Source organism: Pogoniulus pusillus, chromosome 8 (genome assembly GCF_015220805.1).
Source record: "Pogoniulus pusillus isolate bPogPus1 chromosome 8, bPogPus1.pri, whole genome shotgun sequence".
NCBI lineage: Eukaryota > Metazoa > Chordata > Aves > Piciformes > Lybiidae > Pogoniulus > Pogoniulus pusillus.
In genome coordinates this window covers 16,799,127-16,819,631 of record NC_087271.1, presented here as the reverse complement: position 1 = coordinate 16,819,631, position 20,505 = coordinate 16,799,127, and the positions used below count along the sequence as shown (strand labels likewise).

The 20,505-nt window shown below is 49.8% G+C and overlaps 2 protein-coding genes across 3 annotated transcripts in view; one reads left to right on the top strand and one right to left on the bottom strand.

The window, feature by feature from the left end:
• The window catches only part of CC2D1B (coiled-coil and C2 domain containing 1B), a 34,361-nt gene extending 31,581 nt beyond the window's left edge, over positions 1-2,780 (top strand). The window contains exons 23-24 of the mRNA XM_064147382.1: positions 462-592; positions 1,707-2,780. Coding sequence (XP_064003452.1) covers positions 462-581 — 120 coding nt within the window. The 3' untranslated portion in view covers positions 582-592; positions 1,707-2,780. The remainder of the gene's footprint in view (positions 1-461; positions 593-1,706) is intronic.
• A 1,857-nt stretch (positions 2,781-4,637) lies between these two features.
• ZFYVE9 (zinc finger FYVE-type containing 9) overlaps positions 4,638-20,505 on the bottom strand; it is a 79,848-nt gene continuing 63,980 nt past the window's right edge. For both annotated transcript variants that reach the window (XM_064147381.1, XM_064147380.1), the window contains 9 exons: positions 18,758-18,982; positions 16,570-16,652; positions 15,801-15,905; positions 13,123-13,273; positions 11,695-11,775; positions 10,246-10,408; positions 9,053-9,158; positions 7,906-8,082; positions 4,638-5,128 (listed from right to left, as the gene is read on the bottom strand). In XM_064147381.1, coding sequence (XP_064003451.1) covers positions 4,967-5,128; positions 7,906-8,082; positions 9,053-9,158; positions 10,246-10,408; positions 11,695-11,775; positions 13,123-13,273; positions 15,801-15,905; positions 16,570-16,652; positions 18,758-18,982 — 1,253 coding nt within the window. In that variant the 3' untranslated portion in view covers positions 4,638-4,966. The remainder of the gene's footprint in view (positions 5,129-7,905; positions 8,083-9,052; positions 9,159-10,245; positions 10,409-11,694; positions 11,776-13,122; positions 13,274-15,800; positions 15,906-16,569; positions 16,653-18,757; positions 18,983-20,505) is intronic.

Below are 20,505 nucleotides of genomic sequence, written 5' to 3'. Positions count from 1 at the left end.
TCCTGCAGCTTTTCTGCACCAAGACTGTTTTGTTGGGACCAGAAATTGTGGTGCTGCCCCACATTATTTGTGTTGGTAGCTAGCAGATCAAAGGGCCAAGACTGCTGGAGAAGGTAGATCCAGAAGGAGATCACCAAGTGGAACCTCAGTAAGAAATGGCCACATCATGACTACGCTGAGGACACCACTGCTCAGTGTCCTCTGAGCTGCATGTGGAGTCTGTACGTGAGGGGCTCAGCAGTCATGGGTACAGCTGCCTTGCATGGGTTGTGTGGGGAACCTGCTCTGCTCGGTTCTGAGTCTAGGGAAGCACCTGGCTGTGGCACATCCCAGCCCTGCAGTCACCTGCAGGTGACCTTTGTCACTTTTTAGTCCTGGGGAAAGAGTCAGTAGTTGCCTGAGGCACTGTAGTGTGACCTTGTGTTGTGTGCTAACTGTTCTTGGCTTTGTGCTTCTTTCAGATACTTGATGGCAGAAAGCCCACTGGAGGGAAACTGGAGGTGAAAGTGAGGCTCAGGGAGCCCCTCAGTGGTCAAGATCTTCAGACAGTTACAGAGAACTGGCTGGTTCTGGAGCATTAGCTCTGGGTGAGGTATGCATCTGCGTCTGAAGAGAGACAGGGCTGCAGATCACTGCTCGAGTGTCTTTTGTTGTCAGTGACCTCACTACCCACCTCTGGCTTTGACACCACTCCGCCCTACGGTGGTAGTGGGGAGTTGGCGTCATTGCAGACAGGAGGCTGCAGGATCTCCTTTGTGAACCAAAGATGCTATTTCACAGTCCCTTGAGATACCAGGACAGCCTCACCTTTACTGGGAGCAGCACTGAAAGGCTGCTAAGCCCTGTCTAGGAGGGAGGTTGTCTGTCTTAAGGTTATCAAAATACCTTTCAGAGTTAGCAGGACCCTAAAGAAGGGCATTCCTTTGTCCCAGCAAAGTCTGCTTGGTTTCATCTGAAAGGGAGATGTGGACCTAGGCTGCATCTGGGTACCTGAGACTTGTGGGCAGGAGGAGCTGCAGCCTCGTGTCTCTCACAGCATCTGTTCAGAGAATCAGGCAGAGGACAGTCAGTTCTCTCTGTGGTACCCTACACCTTTTCTGCAGTCACAGGGCATTAGTGGCTGGGCACTGCCCATGCTGAGGCCTTGTGAACAGGTGTTTACTGTGCTGTGACAGCTTGGAGAGCCCTCCTGCACCAGAGCATGGAGCGAACCTCACCTTCCCTCATGGAAAGCAGATGATGGAGCAGTGCACAGTTCCTCTTAAGTGTTGCCTCTGCCTTTGCTTGAGCTCCTGAAGTTGTACTTTATTCCTTAGCCTATTGTGCTTTTCACTTTTAAGTGGCAGTTCAGCTGATGCTCATCAGCTTCACACCTACAGCACCTGTTTGCCACCTCTTGGCTTGTGAGTTGTCTTAGATTTCACAGACTGAGAGCTTGTTTCACTACAAAGCCTGGATTTGTAGCACCACAGGGACTGTCAGGCTACAGTCACGATGGTTAATAAGTGGCCTGTGAAGGACACTTCTGGCATGACTGGGCACCTAAGCACTTTCAATCAATAGAGCTCAAGAACTTTGCCCCCTTCATTGTTCTGGTGGTCCATCCAGAATGTTTGTGTCAGCATTTTAAAGATAACATGACCTTGAACTGTGACCATCAAGTCATTTTTGGGGGGGGGGGCTGTGTGGGTTTTTTTTCGCCACAGATCCCTTGGAGCATTGAAAGGTGGTGGGACAAATGCACGCGGAAAGATGCTGCTAGCTGCAAGCACCAAAGATGTTAAAAGCTGCACTACTGACCTTGATGCCTGTTGGGTGGCAGCCACAGTGCTTACTCATAACTCTGAGGCACGCGTAGGACTCTGAGCTGTGCTGCTGCAGGGGACTGGTTGCACAAAACAGACAGTGTTGCCTTAACGTGGGGCTGCTTGGGCAGCACCTGTGAATGTTCCATGCGCTATGCAGAGCTGTGTGCAGAGGCAGCCCCTCCCCAGGGCAGTGCAGCAGCTTTTGAGTCGGTCACAGGTAAGACCTTGCCTGGAACTCATTTCTTCACGTGCAGAGCAGCCAGCGTGCCCCTGTGCACAGCCTGCTGCTGCTTTTTCTGTTTGCTTACCAAGGCCTGCAGGGCTTTTGTCGCTTCCTCAAACAGAGGAGCCAGGGCTGGGGCAGCAGGCGTGTGTCCCTGTCCCCGGTCCCCGCCTGCCAGCGCAGCGCTAGGCTCCTTTCAGGGGGAAGGGCAAGGCTCTGAGGTGTTTTTGTTCTGACGGCCAGCTCTCAGCCATGCTTGCTGCACTGCTTGCTCGGTGCAGCCCGGTACTGTGCCTTCATCCTTCTGGGCTTTGTGGGGTTTTAATTTAAAAGAGGAGGGGAAAAAAAGGAAGTCCATCAGCCTCTGCTGCTTCCCAGCCTTCCTCGCGTCTTCACAGATAGGGGCTTCTACAGATCTTCCAGGGAAGGGGGAGAGCAGCCCCTCTGCCAGGTAGAAAAGTGGATTGTGACTAGCTCCAGGAATGCTTTTGATCAGTGGCATATAAAAACGGTACCAAATCTGTTTGTACTTTTAAAGCTCTGGTCTGAGTGGAGAGGCTGTGCCTGCACGGGGGCAGCTCCTGCACCAGCTGTGTGGGCAGGGCCATGGGTGAAAGAGGAGAGTGAAGAGTGAGGTAGAGCTGCCCCTGTCCTCCTGAGCAGATGAAGACAATACAGTGTTCAGGTTTGAGTTTCAATAAATTTAATATACAAAACTATATGTTGGAAATAAAAATAGAGTATGCCGATTTTTTGCAGTGTTAACTAAATGAAGTTTAAAGTACATTTTGTTTCTCAAACAAGTGCTCCTCTCTTAACAACATGGTCATTAAGGTCATCTCAGAGGCTATGGTTGAAGCAAACATCACCAGCTGGTAGTGTTCTGCACAAAGGAACCCAAACCTAAAAGACCCTGGGGACAGAGGGAGAGAAGAGTCTTCACCTCTTTTACTGCATGAAGCGTAACAATGCAAATAAGGTAACTGGAAAGCTGCTGCTGCTGTGGCAAAGCAGCGTGCAGGCTCTGGCCGAAGGGCATCACTTGGTTCATGGGGTGCTCTGCCAGCTGCTGACCACTGCCTATCGCGGAGCGCTGTGCCCCAGCATGCAAAAACAACATGCAGGGGCGTCTTTATGTGGCTGTCCTGTGCAGACAGAGGGCAGCTGCCGCGTGTGACAGCCCCAGGTCTGTCCAGCAGCAAATGTTCGGTGTGTCACGGGAAGCCAGGCACCTTTGCCCAATGCCAGGGCAGAGCTTCACTTGGTTGTGACAGTTCCTCTCTCAGTGTGGCAGTATGCTACCACTGCTGGACAGCTTTTGTTGCTGCAGGTGATCCCAGTCTGCTGGGCTGCCTGCTCCCAAGGCTGGGTGGGAGCCGTAATTGCAGTGTTGGATTTGTCAGCCTTGGCTTTTCCCTGAAGAAACAGTAGGGATTTCTGCACCAGTGCAGAGGTGTGCTCTGCTTCTCTACACACTGCACAGCTGTAGGGGCAGCAGCCTTGCCTCTTGCCCAGCCAGGGCTCCTCTCCAACTACAGCAACAGTCTGGCCCCGGCCTTGCATTGCTCTTCATAGGTGAAGGGCTGCCTGCATTACTCACCTACAGCACCACCACAGCTGTGCCCCTGCACCTACGAGCACTGGCGGCCAGGAAGGACACTGCAAGGTCTGAGCTGGTGTCCTCAGCATAAATGAGCCTCTCTTCCCACATCCATTTTCTCTAGAGACAGGAAGAGGAACCTACCTGCCTCCCTACCTGGGAGGACTCAAAAGCAGCTGCTTTGCATGGCTATAGTTAAGCAAACCAAACCCCTTCTGCTTCCAGCTCTTCCCACTCACTGCTCGGCACTTTCCCATGAAGACAGTAAGAATGGAGAACTGCAGCTCCTCCGGACGGTGCAATTCCAGTGTCACAAGGTTGTGGCAGATGTGAACAGCTGCTTGCCTCAGTACCGCCCTCTCAGGTCAGGCCAAGAGCACTAAGGCTGCCCAGAAAGCCTTTTTTCAGCAGAGCTGCAGAACCAGCTCCTCTGTGCTTGTATCAGGTGAGCCCGGGCAGGCTGCTGCCCAGCTGAAGCACAGGCATTTGTGTTATGTGACACCAGTGCTACACTACAGCATACAGTCAGGAGATGCCTCAAAGCTGCCCTGGCTGTTCCTTCTCTTTAGCAAACAAGATCTGCAACAGGCACTGCTGGACTTTGGGGCTCCCACTTCCTCTGCTTCAGATGGAGGTGTATAGGAAGGACAGAGGATTTATGTTGCAAAGGAAGGACAGACAATCAGAGTTGTTCTAGGAGGTCGTAGTGATGGATTCGATAGGAAGTAGGGGAAAGGAGCAAAGCAGCCTGTGTCACATGGAGCTGCACTCTGCACACCACCACCTGCCCTGCGAGCCTAGCTGCAGGCAGCAGTGTGGGTATGGCCAGGTCACCCCCCTGAGGCTCTCAGGGCTCCTCCAAGCCTCCTGCAGCTACTAACCTGGCCCAGACAAGGGCATGGATCCTTTTACTAGCTAGAGAGTAACCAGGGCCAGCGCCGCAATGAGGGCAGCAGCAGAGGCCCTGGCTGCCGTCTCAGGTGTCCATCTACAACCAGGACAAGAGTGGAGTTTCACCTTTTATTAACGCCCTCGGGACCGTTGCGCCCGTTTGAGCACGGCGAGTACAGGACTGCAAGTCTCTAACATCAGCATTTGTCTAAACAGTAACAGAAGTGGAGTAGCTGCAAGGAGAGCGTAGCCATGTTGCAGTATAGAAGCTGCCCTGATCCTCTGGTTGTTGACAATGCATAGAAGATTTAGAATTATGGAACAACTGTCCCGCCCCCTCCCTCCCCAGTAGTGTTAACAAAAGCTTAATTTTCCAGTTTTAAAGTGCAAATGATTCAGATACAACTGCTGCTGGAACAGGTCTGAACAGAAAATGAAGTCCTCTTATGAGATGTTTTCCAGAATATAAAAGATGAGCTCCATTATGACTGGCCCCTCGCTCAGCTGACATGCCCCTCCATGAATCACTGGCACTAAGGCATTGTCCAGGTCATTCATGTACTGAGAGGGCAGTGGCTGTCCATTGCTCCCAGCTTGGTAACCAACCTAAAAAACAAACAAGAGTGGGTTTGACAAAGCATGGCACGCAGGGCTGCAGCCAGGGGCACACAGGGACCTGCTGGGCAGAAGGATCACAGGATATTAGGGGTTGGAAGGGACCCAAGGAGATCACTGAGTCCAACCCCCTCCCCCCCACCAGAGCAGGACCATACAATCTAGCTCAGGTCACAGAGGAACACATCCATACAGGCCTTGAAAGTCCCCAGAGAAGGAAACTCTACGACCTCTCTGGGGAGCCTGTTCCAGTGCTTTGTGGCCCTTGCAGTAAAGAAGTTCCCCTTTGTGTTGAGGCAGAACCTCTTTTGCTGCAACTTACTCCCCTTGCTCCTTGTCCTATCTCAGGGAGCAAGTGCGAAGAGCCTGTCCCCCTTACCTCCTGGCCAGCCTTCAGATACTTATAACCATTTAGCAAATCCCCTCTAAGTCTTCTTAGAGCCCCAGGTCCCTCAGCCTCTCCTCATCAGCCATGCCCTCCAGTCCCCTAATCATCCTTGTAGCCCTTGGCTGGCCCTTCTCCAGCAGATCCCTGTCCCTCTTCAACTGAGGAGCACAAAACTGAACACAGTACTCAAGATGAGGTCTCACCAGGGCAGAGTAGAGGGGGAGAACCTCCCTTGATCTGCTGGACACACTCTTCCTAGTACACCCCAGGATCCCATTGGGCTTCTTGACCACAAGGGCACACTGCTGTGCCATGGATGTTATCCAGCAGGACCTCCAGGTCCCTCTCCACAGGGCTGCTCTCCAGCAGATCACCTCCCAGCCTGTACTGGTGCAGTTTGTTATTCCTCTGCAGATGCAGGACTCTGCACTTGTCCTTGTTGAACTTCATCTGATTCCTCTGTGCCCAGCTCTTCAGTCTGTCCAGGTCTCTCTGGGTGGCCACACAGCCTTCAGGTATCTCAGCCAAGCCTCCCAACTTGGTGTCAGCAGCAAACTGGCTGAGCAGACACTCTGTGCCCTTATCAATGTCATTAATGAAGATGTTGAACAGGACTGGCCCCAGCACTGATCCCTGGGGGACACCACTAGTCACAGCTCTCCAGCTGGACCTGGCACCATTGATCACCACCCTCTGAACTCTATCTTGCAACCAGTTCCTAACCCACCTCACTGTCTGCTCTTCCATCCCACACTTCCTCAGCTTGCTCACTAAAATGTCATGGGAGACAGTGCCAAAGGCCTTGCTAAGGTCAAGGTAGACTACATCCACTGGTTTCCCTGAATCTACCCATGCAGTTATGGCATCATAAAATGCTATCAGGTTAGTCAAGCATGACTTCCCCTTGGTAAATCCAAGCTGACTACTGATAACCTTCTTCTCTTCCAAGTGCTTGAGATGCCCTCCAGCAGGATCTGCTCCATCATTTTTCCAGGGATGGAGGTGAGGCTGAGTGGTCTATAGTTTCCTGGAACCTCTTCCTTGCCCTTTTTGAAGACTGGAGTGACATTTGCTCACCTCCAGTCCTCAGGCACCTCCCCTGTCTGCCACGAGTTGGCAAAGATGATGGAGAGTGGTAGAGCAATAGTATCAGCCAGTTCTCTCAGCAGCCTTGGGTGCATCTCATCAGGGCCCATGGACTTGTTAATGTTTAATTTGTATAACTGATCCCTAACCCAGTCTGCGCTGACCAGTGGGGAGCATTCCCTCCTCCAGGCTTCCTCTCCTCCATCCAGGATCTGGAGTACATAGGGGAGTTCAGCCTTAGGTGTAAAGACTGAAGCAAAGAAGGCACTCGGCAACTCTGCCTTCTCTGCCTCCCAGTTATCAAGGCTGCCTCCTTGTTCAGTAGTGCCCCCACACCTTCCTTGTTCTTCCTTTTTCTGCTGATGTATCTGAAGAAGCCCTTCTTGGTCTGTTTTACTTCCTTTGCCAGCTTCAGTTCCAAGAGGGCTTTGGCCTTCCTTGTTGCTTTCCTACAAGCCCTGACTACCTCTCTATAGTTCTCCCAAGTGACCAATCCCTTCTTCCATGAATTGTAAGATTTCTTCTTCCCTGAGGTTTCCTTCGGGAGCTCCTTATTCAACCATGCAGGTCTCCTAGCATGTCTACCTGATTTTTCATTCAGGGTGAGAAGCACAAGGCCATGGCCCTTGAGCAGGATGCAGCAGGCACTAAGCAGCTTTTCCACCTGGGTTTTTTGTTCTTCCCATGTTCCCAGCGGCTGCCTAGACAATAGCACCTTCTTTTTTCTCCTGCTTTGTCAAAGCAGATCATTCAGATGAGCAGGAACCCACCCTGCCTGAGCCGATTAAGGTACACAGTGATGCTAAGGCCACTCCACTGCAAGGCCAGCTGTCCTGCCAGGACAGACCATTACCTCTGCTTACAGCTTCTACTGCACAGCAGGCTGGAGGGGAATGCCCATCTGTTTCTCTGTCCCATCCGCGCTGTGATCTTGTATGAAGGGCCACGCAAGGAACCATGATTGGTTCCCCCAAGAATACATTTAAGACACTTCTGATTTTCACCTCTGGTGAAAAGGCCTCTTCAGTCTTCTCTGAGCATGTGACAGGCTTGGAGCTTACAGGTATCTGACCACAGAGCAGGCATTGCTCGTGACATACAGAGGTCAGGTCTGGTGTTAATTCAGGCTTCTCCACTTTAACAGACGGCCCCAAACACCAAGCAGCAGCCAGCACCACTGCTCTGGCATCTGCTACTGGTGGCAGTTCAAGCATGAGTGGTTCAAGTGTTGTATCCCCTCTGTGGTGACAGCAGGACAACTCCCCCAGGTAACCCAAACTTAGTCAAGACTTACCTGATCTGAGTCAAGTGTAACACGCAACCCTAGCTTGGTCATTCCATCTTCCTTCAGCAGCTTCAGATGAGGACAAAGAGCCAAGCAGAAAGCCTTAGCCACGTTCTCAGTCAACCTGCTGTGATCAGCTGGGTCACTCAAACCATTGTGTTGCTCATCATTTTCCAGGAAAAACACCTGAAGGAAAGAGGTGGCACAAGAACATGGTACCTGACCTGACAGAAAATAAGGCTAGGGAGAGGACACTTAATTTCTTTACAAGTGAAGATGTAAAGAAGAGCTGCTGTGAGAACACCAACAAAGACCCTGAAAGACAAACCACCCTGAGTAGGGGAAAATAAACCTTCAAAATAAAGATTTAGACCAGTCATGTTCTCAAAAACCTCTTTCAGTTCTGCTCAAAAGCCTCATTACAGAAATCCTCTGTATACTGCACAGGGCTGTTAATAAAAACCTGCTTTTAAACAGATGTTAGCTCCACAAAAGTCACAGTTTTAGTACAGCTTGAAGATCTGTACTGCTGCTGTCGCTGAACTTGTCTCTGTTCTACCCAACAGCCCTGAGAGAAAAGGAGACTAAGGAGGCAAGCTGCAATAAGTAATTTGGTTCCTCCTGGGCAGCTTAAGTGAAACACTCCAAGAAATCTTTTGCCATTGGCATTTGTGTGCTGGCAGAGGCCCAGGTACCATCAGCTGCGCCAGCAGCTTGTACAAGTGATTGATGCCATGGCACTTCTGTTTGAGTCTGCAACACTCGAGAGAAGGTGGTTCCAAATTGCGTGGTCCAAAAAGAATCATGAAGCTCTGTCTCCATTTCCAAAGCTGGTTTCTAAACACAAACACTGTCAGCTTGGGTACCTTGTCTCCTTCCCTCCACGTTCCACATCCACGTGTGAGAAGAGGTGGCCAGTGCAGAGCAAGCTGCAGAGGCTTGGCTGTGGGAGCAGCCCAAGCCATGCACGAGCAGTAGAAGGCTCATCCTCTACCTGCCATGTGGAATCCTCCCTTGGAGGTAAGAGAGCTAACAGGTTGGTCCTGAGGAATTTGCTGCTTTAATTGTGGTGAGGAAGGGAGAGGAGGATGAAAGAGGGCTGGGCAAACCAAAATGCCAGATGTGAGTTTTCGTGCCGCTCCATCTGTCTGCTTACCTCTGTCCACCGGATGACCTTCCCGTTCGCCTTGTACTCTGAGCCATGGAAGATCTTCACGCTTGTTATAGACTCCATTGACTTGCCATCAATAGGGCTTACAACACTGGGAAAGGGAGGGAAAATGGTCACTTCTACCTGCTGAACAGAGGCCACTGCACAAGGATCCACCTCAGGATCTAAGGGCAGCTCCCTGTGACACCTGAGTCCTTCAATGGCCTCACTGCAGCTTTGCTGGTAACAGCGTTCTGCAGCTGGACTTAGCTACGAGGCAGTGACTTAGCCACACCAGCTTAACGGGACACAGACCCAGCCTCAGAAGGGAACCCAGAGGCTTCTCTCAGGCTGCCAACTAAAACCCAGTGGTTTTGAATGCAGCTGCTAACTGTGACCCTGCTAACTGCTACTGGGCCTAGAGCTCCATGGTGAGCGGCCTTGCTGCAATGGGCTCCCAGGTGGCAGTGCCAAGAGGCTGTGTGCTCATTGCTGTCCCTGCAGCTTCTGCCCCTGACACCCACCCTGGTCAATACAAACTGGGTGCAGGGGGGAACCTTCCTGCAGGCTTTTCAACAAAGCTTCCCACCAGAGCTGAGCTCTCCTAAGGCACTGACACAGCAGTGAGGCATTTCATAGAGCTCGTTAACGCTCCTCTGGAACCTCAGTGCAGGCCAGCAATGCTGAGACACCAGAACCTAATTACAGACCCTGAAACAGCAGGGTTTCTAGATGCTGAGTCCTAACCCACCACAACAGCAGATCAGTGCCATCAATACTTCAACTGCCATGTGCACCTTTCTCTTGGCTGAACTACCAAGAGCCTTAGCAGACCACTGCTGTTCAGCAGTTTTATTTCCAGCACTACCTAATGCAGCCTAAGCGCCAGGAGAGCAAAGTGACCACGATATGCAGGGTTCAGCATTGAGCTTGGAGACAGCTTAGTGGTTTCCAATAACTGGCTATCAGCAATGGCAAAAAATCCATAGCACTGACAGCTTTCTAAATTGATGCCCCAAAGCTCTGGTGTCTCAATTCCATTTTCATTAGATTTAATTGCATCTCATCACTCAAAAAGAGAGGCCCAGCCCTGTAACTCTGATTGAAGATGTGTGCCCCTTGTTAAGATCAGTTAAAATTCCTACCGAGCACAGTCGAGTAGCCACCACTCGGTGCCAAGCGATCGCTCCTCTACTTACCCCTTACTGAAGTTCTTATCGTCTTCCACCCACTGAATATGGACGTGTTCCTGAGGATCTTCAGCATCTACTTTGCCACAAGTGATGGTGAAGTCTTTCATCTCTCTCAAGGCCTGCCTCAAGGAGTCCATGTTCTCTGCAGTTATCTGGACCATTACTCCATCTGGGGAACCAAGCAATCCTCATAAAGCAAGAGAAGCCATGCTGAAGAAAGCCTCTGTACCACAGAAATAAAACATCCTTCCTCTTTGTGCAACAGACCTAGGCCAAGAGTTGTGGCAGCAGTGCTAGGTGAGACCATTCCTGAGCTCTCGGATTCCTACCACAGAACACCGATGAGCCTTGACTAGGAAAAGGCTAACATGAAGTCCATCTCCCAGGCAAAGCCAGCTGTAGCAACGGCCACACAAGTTTGCCTCAAAACCTGACACTTGCTCTGGGCAGCCCCCAGAAAGCCCAGGTGAACGCCTCCATTCAGTGTCCGTTCCTGACACTGCCAGACGCACTCCAGTGGTGGCAGCTTTTCTGAAGTCAGTGCCTGCCTGACAGTGTCAGAAGAATCTGGACTGTATCTAAATGACTGCAGAAATAACTTGTGAGCCCTTCCCCGTGTGCAGCCTCCTTGCCTAAACCCCCCTGCACCTTTGTCTTGCAGTAAATCCCCCACTTAGAGAATGGTGCCATGACCTAAGCCTGCTGGCTTCCAGGGAGGGAGGGCTCTTCAGATCTGGAGACTACTTGCCCAGGGATGGCATGCTCTGGAGCTAGCACAGCTTAAGGAGTTGCTGCTGGTCCATGCAGCTGTGCTGACTGCACCCTTCTCAAGCTGAAAAGAGCACCCTGCAAACACTGCTGTCTGCTGTCACAGCTGTGGGGAGCCCAGGCTACAAAGCTCTCTAGCTCAGCTAACAAGCAGCAGCTTCCAATCCACGAGCATAGTTGGCATTTATTTCTCTGACATGACAACTGCTAAAAGAAGAACAGATCAGAGAGGCACCAGCTCAGCCATCTCCACTTGTCATGTTCTCATCTGCCCACATGCAGGCACATAAACAATGCACATCAGAATCTTGCATAATGCAGAGCTATTTGGGAGCAGGGCTTCCTCTGCTGCTCAGTGGATTACACATTCCCTACTTCTTAAACTCACAATTTCCTCATTCAACCCCAAGCTCACAAGCCAGGTAGTTCATCTCTCACCCACACTTTCTTCTGTCCCTGTCTCACTGCATGTGGAGCAGTTCCTCCTCATTAAAGTGAATTGGGGATTTCTGGCTACAAAGCAGGAGGAAGCCGAACCACAGAACTGTCAGGGTTGGAAGGGACCTCACAGATCATCTAGTTCCAATGTCCATGCTGTGGAAACAGCAGCATGAGCCAGGTGGCTGAGGCACAGCAGCAGAGCCCTGCTCTGCTGAGCCCGCAGGGGGGGCACTCCTCAGCCCTTACCTTCTACGATGCTGGATTTGGCAAGGAAGCCTGAAGAGGATTTTAAAGCTCCACTGAACACAAAGAAGCTGGCACCAGTCACTGCAACAACAAAACAGGAGAGCTTCAGTGAGGTTTGCATCAAGAGGGCCTTGCAGAAGAACCAGGTGTGGCAGCATCATCAGCCACAGAGGTCATCAGCCTAAATCAGGACCACTGCTGCTTAGAATTAAGGTGAGTGCAGTGCACATTTCAGGCTTGGACATGGAAGGGCAAACCACCCAGTTACTTCTTAAACTGCACATGGGTTTTGTCAGCCTTAATGAACTTTTGCATTTCACCACCCTCCCTCTAATTTTCAGGACTACTCCTTTAGGGTAACCAAGTACATAATTAACTGCTAAATGTTCTCACACAGTTGGCAAACACTGTGAGCAAGCTGTAACACCAACCCCACTGTCAAAGCCACAGCTCAAAGCCATCTGATTTGGAGTAAAATTCTCTTAGTTGAACACCATGAAAAGGGACTTCTGTCAGAAATGTCTTGTCCTGTGTTCAAAATGAACACAAGACAGAGAAGCCCATGGGTCCTGAGTCACACCCCATGCTCACTGGAGTGACTGGAGACACTGACAGAACACCAAAGTTGGTCTCTGTCTTGTTTGTTGTCATCTGGAAACAGCATCAGTTATCTTTGCAGGAGATTTTCCCCCAGATGACATTTAAATTCTCAGCACACTGCTGCTGCAGCCTTTCAGCCTCCTCTAACAAAAATATGCCTAGGAATGAGATGGGCTAATTGAAGCAGCACTATTAAAATGCTGCTGTTGGTTCTTCCTATTCACATTTCTCTCATTCTAAATCTAATCTTCCTCCTTTCACAGAGTAGGGCACACATGGGCAGCCACAACCTCACCAACAGTCCCCACTAATGCCAAAGCTACCCCATGGAGAAGTGATGCCTAAGCCAGCAGCTCTGTGACCTCTGGAGCACCTCAAGGCCTGAGGTGTCTGGAGCAGGCAGTTTTACCAGCTTGCTCCCTTGTCAATAGGGTTGTGTCTGCTTGATTTGTGAAGCTGCTGGAACACCTCTCAGGCAAATTCAGAGCAGCAACACTGACCTCAGAAAGGGTGATGTGGACTGCAGACAGGATGCAAACCACACAGTGTACCCCCTCACACCTGAAAATGTGGATTCTGTGAGGGGTGTAAAACACTAAGGGGGTAAAGGGCAGGCAGGGCAGCGTGGGGTTACTCCTTGTGCTGCACATCCACTTGCCAAGGCTGCCCAGTCAGTAACAGTAGTGCCCAGGGTTACTGGCTCTGGAGGTCTGACAGAGGCTGGGGAATGCAGGCAAGGTCAGCGGTGAGCCACTGGCAAAGCCTCTGCCGGCAGAGTGCCAGGAGCAGCAGAGAGGTGACCGAGCCCCGGAGGAAGCCCCCTCTCACCCTTCCTGGGCTGGTTGTGGATGCTGATGGCCTGTGTCTGGTAGTTGCCGTCGTCGTTCTGCACGCACACCAGGTGGGAGTCTGCCTTCTCGTTGAAGCAGGCGCCGCCGGCCAGCACGTGCTCGTTGGACTTGTTCATGGCTTTCATCATCTGCAAACACACACACGGCCTCTGCCACCCTGCTCCTGCAGGAGCTCCTGCAGCAGCACTCTATGCTCCTGCCCAGCGTCAGCACTCAGAACCACGACCTGCCTTTGGAGACAGGGTGCAGGCCTTGCTCTGAGGTGCCACCTTCAACGTGATTAAGATAAATGGTGTAAAGAACAGCTACATAGGCTGCAAAACTCTTCTCTCCAGCTGGTTTAAAAACAGTTTCACAGGAGAACAGTGGGAGGAACTATCTGGCTTGTTGACCCAACTATAGCTGCATGTGACACAAACCACAAACACTGCCTCCTGTGCAGTGCTAGACTGGCATTCAGGGCTCATGCCATTTAGTCCTGGTTCTGCCGTGACCAGAACCCAAAACTTCAGTGTCTCTGTGCTTCACCTGCATGAACTGGTGAAACTGGGATCAACGTTCCCCATTTGAAAACGTTATACAAGAATCTGGATCCCAGACACACAGAAATAGCTTTTGTTCTCTGCACAGAAGACCTTCTCGAACCATCTAAACCCATTTGTGATCTATTTGCACTTCAGTTTTGCTGACCACCCTCCAATACACACCTCAGTCCAGGCCTTGACAAATTATTTACGCAGCTTCTTTCCTCCTCTCGTAGTGGAGGCTCAGACTAGCAGATTTTTCTGATCCCACAGAAAACGTGGGGGAGCCACTTACCTCTGGGATTTGTTTCCAACCCCAAAATTGTATGTTTGCTCAAAAGAGGAAAAGGCAAATTAAACTATATACACTCCCCAGGGAAATCCCCGAGGAGGAGGAGAATGCTGTATTATTTGACATCACCACTCACACTGCCATTCTCTGCCCCCTGGAGCTGCTAAGCCTGCACCATACCCACAACAGCTTTGTCTCAGTCTAACGCAAACCCTTACTTAGTGTCAGGAGCATTAGTTGATGCTCATCGTTGACAAATGTGCAGAGGTGAAGTGTTTAGGGAGGAAATGCAACGGAGATGTCTCACCAGACCAGAGCATGTCTCTTTATCTAGCTGACCCTGGCACGCTCCACGCACCAGACTGCAGCTTGATAGCAGCTGTCTTTGCGGGCCCATCCACCATCTTCAGCTAACAACAGGCAACTGGACGTGGCAACTGTGCTCTGTGACACAGCAACTGGCTGCCAAGTGACAACAACCTCTGCTAAGGGACCAAACGGGCAACTAAGGGCCACTGTCAGCTCTAGGAAAGCCAAGCAATTTTGAGAATCAAAAGTTGAGCTTAAGAGGAGAACTACATATTAATGTTTGTTCATCACAGTCTGAGTTCCCCATGTTTAGTCCATGCAAGAGATTTAAAAAGAGGTTTTTCACCCTCTAGATAGTTTGAATGACACTTTTTTCTAATGATATACTGCTTTACAGAAGGAAAAGAAGCACCCAAACTCTTGTGATTTAAATCATCTTAATTCAAACTAAAGGAAGATGAAAAATTCCCAGTAACTCAACCTTGCCAGCAGTTATGTTAATAAGCAGCACTGTCTCCATTTCAAAAGCTGAAGCCCTGCTTCACCCTGGACAGAGAACCCAACCTGATGCAGAGGTTTTGCTAAGCTGCACAGCACAGGAATTTCCTCAGAGCCCAGCCTGGTGCAATGCTCAGCAGAGGCCTGAAGCTAACAGCCTTGTAAGCACCAGGCCCAGGTAACCCTGCCTGAACTGCAGCCTGTACATAGTCCCTTTCTAATCCATGCAAACTTCACTGACCTTCTCCATTTCCTCACAACTGCATCAATAATTAACACGCCTTCTGACAGACCCTTTGTCTTCTTCCTTCATCAGCTTCATCTTTTCCAAACTTAACTACTTTTTTTTTTCATTGGGTTCAATTTACTTCCTTGTTCTCACTCAGAAGCTTCTTGCAGGGCAATTCTCTCGAGATAAAGCTGTAAGCAAAAACTTTCACACACAGCATTTTGCTCAGGATCTTTGCTTTCGAAGTCCAACTGCTGATTCCTTTCAAAACACCAAGTTATCCTCTTTCTCTTCAGGAAGAACACCAAATAATCACCTCCTCCATTGTTTTCTTCCATTATTGTTTAAGTACCTTCTCACCCAGAGCTGTCAACAGCACTGAAGACACAGATTTGCTCTCATGAGTCAAGTCTAACACTGAAATGTTGCAATTTTACAACAGATAAGGAGCAGTCCAACAAATGCCAATAAATACACACAGCAGGGATGAGAAAAGCTGATGTACTTTTGCCTCCCAGTTTTCTTCGAATGTCAGCTTGCCAGTCTCTCTGTTCAAATCAAACCAGTTTTACTATGTTACATGTAAACAGTTAAAACACCTGAGGAAAAGGAGTTGAAGAACTTAACGCTGAGCCGAAGAAAGCTCTCCCTGGGAGCCACCCTCACTCGACTCCCAAGGATGTGTGCACCATGCATTCATCCTTTGCTTTTGAGGCAGTTGTGGAGGAAACCAAATTCCTTTAGAACCCAGGCCCTCCAAGCACAGCAAGACTGTACACAGATGTATTTCTCATGAGCTTTACCTCATTATATCTGTTGCTGGGGATTTTGATGCTGGTTTTTCTGACTTCCATATCAACCACTAAGCCTTGGACCACAGGCAGCGTGTACTGGTAATTTCTGAAGTCCTGGTAATGAAAACAAGTTTTGAGAAGGTAGGTGTGATGATCATCATTAACACTGTAGGTTTCATAACTACCCTAGCGACTACTGGGGTAGCTGGCCCACTGGAGTAATTAAGTCAGTGATGAAAGGCAAGGAGGGATGGAGACAGCTTGTACTCTGTGTACTTGAATTAGATGAAAGCCTAAAGACATCCTGATGTCTGTTAGCCATTTCACTGTTTTTCTTCCATCAACATTAATATTCTCCAGCCTTGCATGTCATCTCTGCCTGCAAGGAAATTGCTCCTTATGCCCTGTTACACTACTGGATAGAGTTGTTAGTTTTTCTAGCGGTGAGGTTAAGTCGTGTATCACAGAGAATTTTCTGCATTGCAAACGTTTAGCAAGCAGGAAGAGCTCATAAATTGCTGCTGCTGACACATTCCCGTAGCTGTGGCTGTACACTGTGCTGACCCAGCATTTCTGAGGAAAGAACCTGCACTTGGTTCACAAACCCAAAGATGCTAACACCCAGAAGCAGTTACAGCAGGGAAATTCACCCAACTGCCCATTATTTCTTCTTGTTGTCTTCTAAGCCTGCCAGCTCCTCTGGGCACCAGAAGCCCAGCTCTCCCCACATGGAGCCACTCACAGCCATGGCAGGTGCCAAGCCAGCCTCAGCACTTACTGCAAGGAGGTTCATGATGGTGTGTCCCGTCTCGCCAAACAAAGGCTTGCGAAATCTGACACTGAAGAGTGGGCACGGATAAACTAGGACAAAAGAAAACAGAGGAGGTCAGGCTGAAGTTCACATGCAAAACAGACTCACATACAGTATGGTAAGCAGTAGCAAAAGAAGAGTGCAGAAGGAAGACCCGAGTTCAAAAGGCAGAAGGGCAGAAGAGTTTCAACCCACAGGGCACTTCAAACGTGTGTCACAGCTCCCTGCCCACCACGACAGAAGCAATAATGAGAGTGGTGTGAAATGCTAGTAAGGGTCACGCTGCCAGGCTGAACCCAGACGCCTGGATCCTGGCTGCAAAGGAGACCTTTCTAAATGCTCTTCTCAGGCTACTTGGAAATGGTTTCCACCCTTCCCATGGCCACCCTCTGATGCTCTCCACCACAGCATCACAAGCATTTAGCTGCTGTGGCTGCCACAGGAGACACTCAAGCAGTATCCCAGATATGTCACTTTCTGAGTTCAGGAGAACCTGGCAAATTCTCTCCAGGAGGATGTCAGAAACAATTAAGTATGTCAGCAATGTGAAAGATCTGTATTCCCTGGCTGACAGCCATACTTGTAGAGGATCTCTAATGCAATTCCAAGTGCAGTGCGTGGATCTGGCGGCACTGCTTCATTGCAGAAGTCAGAGCAGTGCTTGGAACATGACTCATGCAGCCATACGCAATGCCAAGGTTTTCTAAAGGCATGTTTGAAGGAAGGTTCCTAAACTATCCTCAGGCAGTCAGCTCATTTCCCAAAGCTGCTGCACACCTTCAGCTCCCAGAGCAGGCAGAATGGGCTGTAAGGTCCTCAGCAAGTTTGAATATCATCATAAGGACTTCCTGACAGAAATAAGCTGCAGATTCTGCATATGGGTGTGATCTCCCAGCTCCCACACACACTCTACAAGGCAGAGCAGCTCATGCAGAGTGTCCCAGCTGCACAGAGCTGTACAGCTCATCTGCAGATGTTTTCTGTACAGTCAGCATCCCAGAGTGACTCCTGAATACCTGACCTGCTGCACACCCAGCAGCACTGCACCAGTGGTCACAGCCTCCCAATTCCACCAGAAGAGTGGAGGCATTCAAGGCAACCTGGGACACAAATGCAGCAGAGGGGACCGAGGGAGTGACCCACACCACAACTGCCACAGCACGAGTGAACATGCTTAAAGCCAAGCAACTGCTGTAGGAGCACTTCAGAACCCATCTTCCCAACACACTGAGAGCAGGTCCTTCTGCTGGCCAGGACCAAAATGTCTGTTTCTGTGCTCAAAAGCAAATGCCACACCCAAAACATGAGCACCTGCGTTTTCCTACATGCTGAAGTGAATAAATTCTCTACCTGAATATCTCATGGATCCACATGAGAAGTTCTACACTTTCAAGACCAACATTTCTTTGGACAGGTCTAACTTGCAGACCTCAGCCTCCAAAGGCAGATCTGGGAGCTTTTCTTTTTCCTCTGCAATAGCACAGGTGTTTTATGAAAATCTCTCTGTGGTTCCTAGCTGTCACAAGTCCAGTTTACAAATCCCTACAACACAGACTCTAAACCTTTATGTCAGTAACTCAATGTCCAGCAGCCCCTTTCCTGCTCATTCAGACTTAGTAGGTGTCACCTGCCAGTTAAAACAGCAGGCAAGCAAGATCCCATGGTTTTGGCTCACCATAGTAGACTTCCAGTAACCACTTTGCACTTTAACAATGACAAACATCTTTGGAGAACAATTTTATCCCAACTTTATGCTAACTGCTACTACTTTGTTCAACTGAAACACTCTCTCCAGCCTATTTGTTACCAGCTGCAACAGAAGATCTCCAAGTAGTTGCCTTCACACACATTCTTATTCTCTGGAAAACCAGCCTGGTTTTAACACTCCACAGCAAATGCTCTTTAATTTCCATAGGGAGAGAGCTCAACATCTCCAAGGCTCTCCTTGTCCTAACTACACCTGCTAAATCAGACTTGTTCTACAGGTCACAAAGCTGCTCAGAACTAGATTGGTCTCCATGAAAACCTCCCCATTCAAACAGCACAAGCTGGGCTACGAGACACAAGCTCTGCTTGCTGTGCAGCCTGCAACGCTCACAGCTGAAGGCTGGGTGCTCTAAGCAGCAGGTGCAGCTACCAAAGGCACCTTACTCACGTCTGTACTCAGCTCCAAGTCTCAGCATCAGGCGGATGGGGAACACCTTGGCCCAGGGAGTCTCCCACTTCTGAATGAGGATGCCGAACAAGTATGGTGGGGTTGGCAGTATCAGGTCTTGCAGGGACTGGTACGTGGCTGCAACGTACAAGAACCCTCCATGTTCTTTGCTTCCAAGGAAGCTCTGGCTGAAAAAGGAGTGTCCCAGATTGCCAACAATGTTGCCTGTGAACAAAGATGCTCATTACTTCACTGGACTGACAGCTGTAGCAAGCATTTGAAGAGTTTCTCACAAGGAAAATCAAAACGTACTCAACTGAAGCATTAATGGTTATTCATCACACAAGAAACAAGGATCTGCTGCACATGGGGGCTGAGGTTACCCTTATGCAGAAGGGTGGAACCACTGGAGACCAGAGCCACCAAAGGCATGGTACCTCTGGCCAACCCACCTTTAGTGACATGTGTACTGAGTGACATCACTGTAGGAAATCAGTTTTGCAGACACACACACTTCAGTCCTGCCCCAGCCTGGGAGATGCTTGTAAGTGTACCAGAAAAGCACAACCACAGACCTACCACTTGATCTGGTAGAGCACAGTGGGGAGACCAGCCTCAACCATTCCTGTCATCTGCCTGCTTTAGGTAGCAGAGGCAGTGTAATGGAGGGGATGAAGCATCCTGCAGACAGTCTAGGGAAAGACAACTCAGGCTAGAGCTGCTGATATGGGATAAAACAACCTCAAGTATCAGCACAGGTTGGAGACTGACCTGTTGGAAGGCAGCAAAGGGGAAAAGGATCTGGGATGCCTGGTAGATAGTTGACCATGAGGCAGCAATGTGTTCTAGTGGCCAATGTGCTAGTTTGAAGCAGGCTAGAATGTTTTGGTGAGAAAAACTAGATTATAGGCTGTGAAAAGAAAAACAATGGTGATGTCTGCTTTCCCTCAGAGTCTTGCTGAAAAAGAATGTAAACATTAGATAACTCTCTCGCCATTTTGTCTGCACTCTTGGGCTGGGCTTTGACTGAGCTGCATCTCCCTAACCTCTCTTGCCACTCACCTTTGCTTCTTCACCTTTTGGCTGAACCTCTTTTTTTCCTTAGGACTGGGGTAAGGTTGAGAGGGGCAGGGGGAAGGTGCAGGGGTGGTTGAGAGCCCCTCCTGGGGACTCAGGTTTCTGGGAGGGGAGTTGGCTTCTGTATTACTTTTACTTTGTATATTTCTGTCTATAACTGTATATACTGTAAATATCTGCTTGTATATTGTGCTAGCTGTAAATAAATAGCTTCATTTATATTCCCAGAGCTGGCTGAGTCTAGCTAGGTGACTTCTAAAGTGTGGGGGGGCAGGCTACACCCAAATCACCACAGCCAAGAAGGCCAATGCCATTCTAGAGTGTATTAGAAGGGCTGTGGTTTGTAGGTTGAGAGAGGTTCTCTTCCTCCTCTACTCTACCCTGGTGAGGCTGCATCTGGAGTACTGTGTCCAGTTCTGGGTCCCCAAGTTCAAGAGGGACACAGAACTGCTTGGGAGAGTCCAGTGCAGAGCCACAAAGATGATGAAGAGAATGGAACGTCTTCCTTTTGAGAGCCTGAGGGAGCTGGGGCTGTGCTGCTTGGAGAGGAGGAGCCTGAGGGGAGACCTCATCAGTGCTTATAAAGATGTAAAGGTGAGTGCTAAGAGGATGGAGCCAGGCTCTGCTCGATGATGCCCAATGACAGGACAAGGGGCAATGGGTGGGAAAGA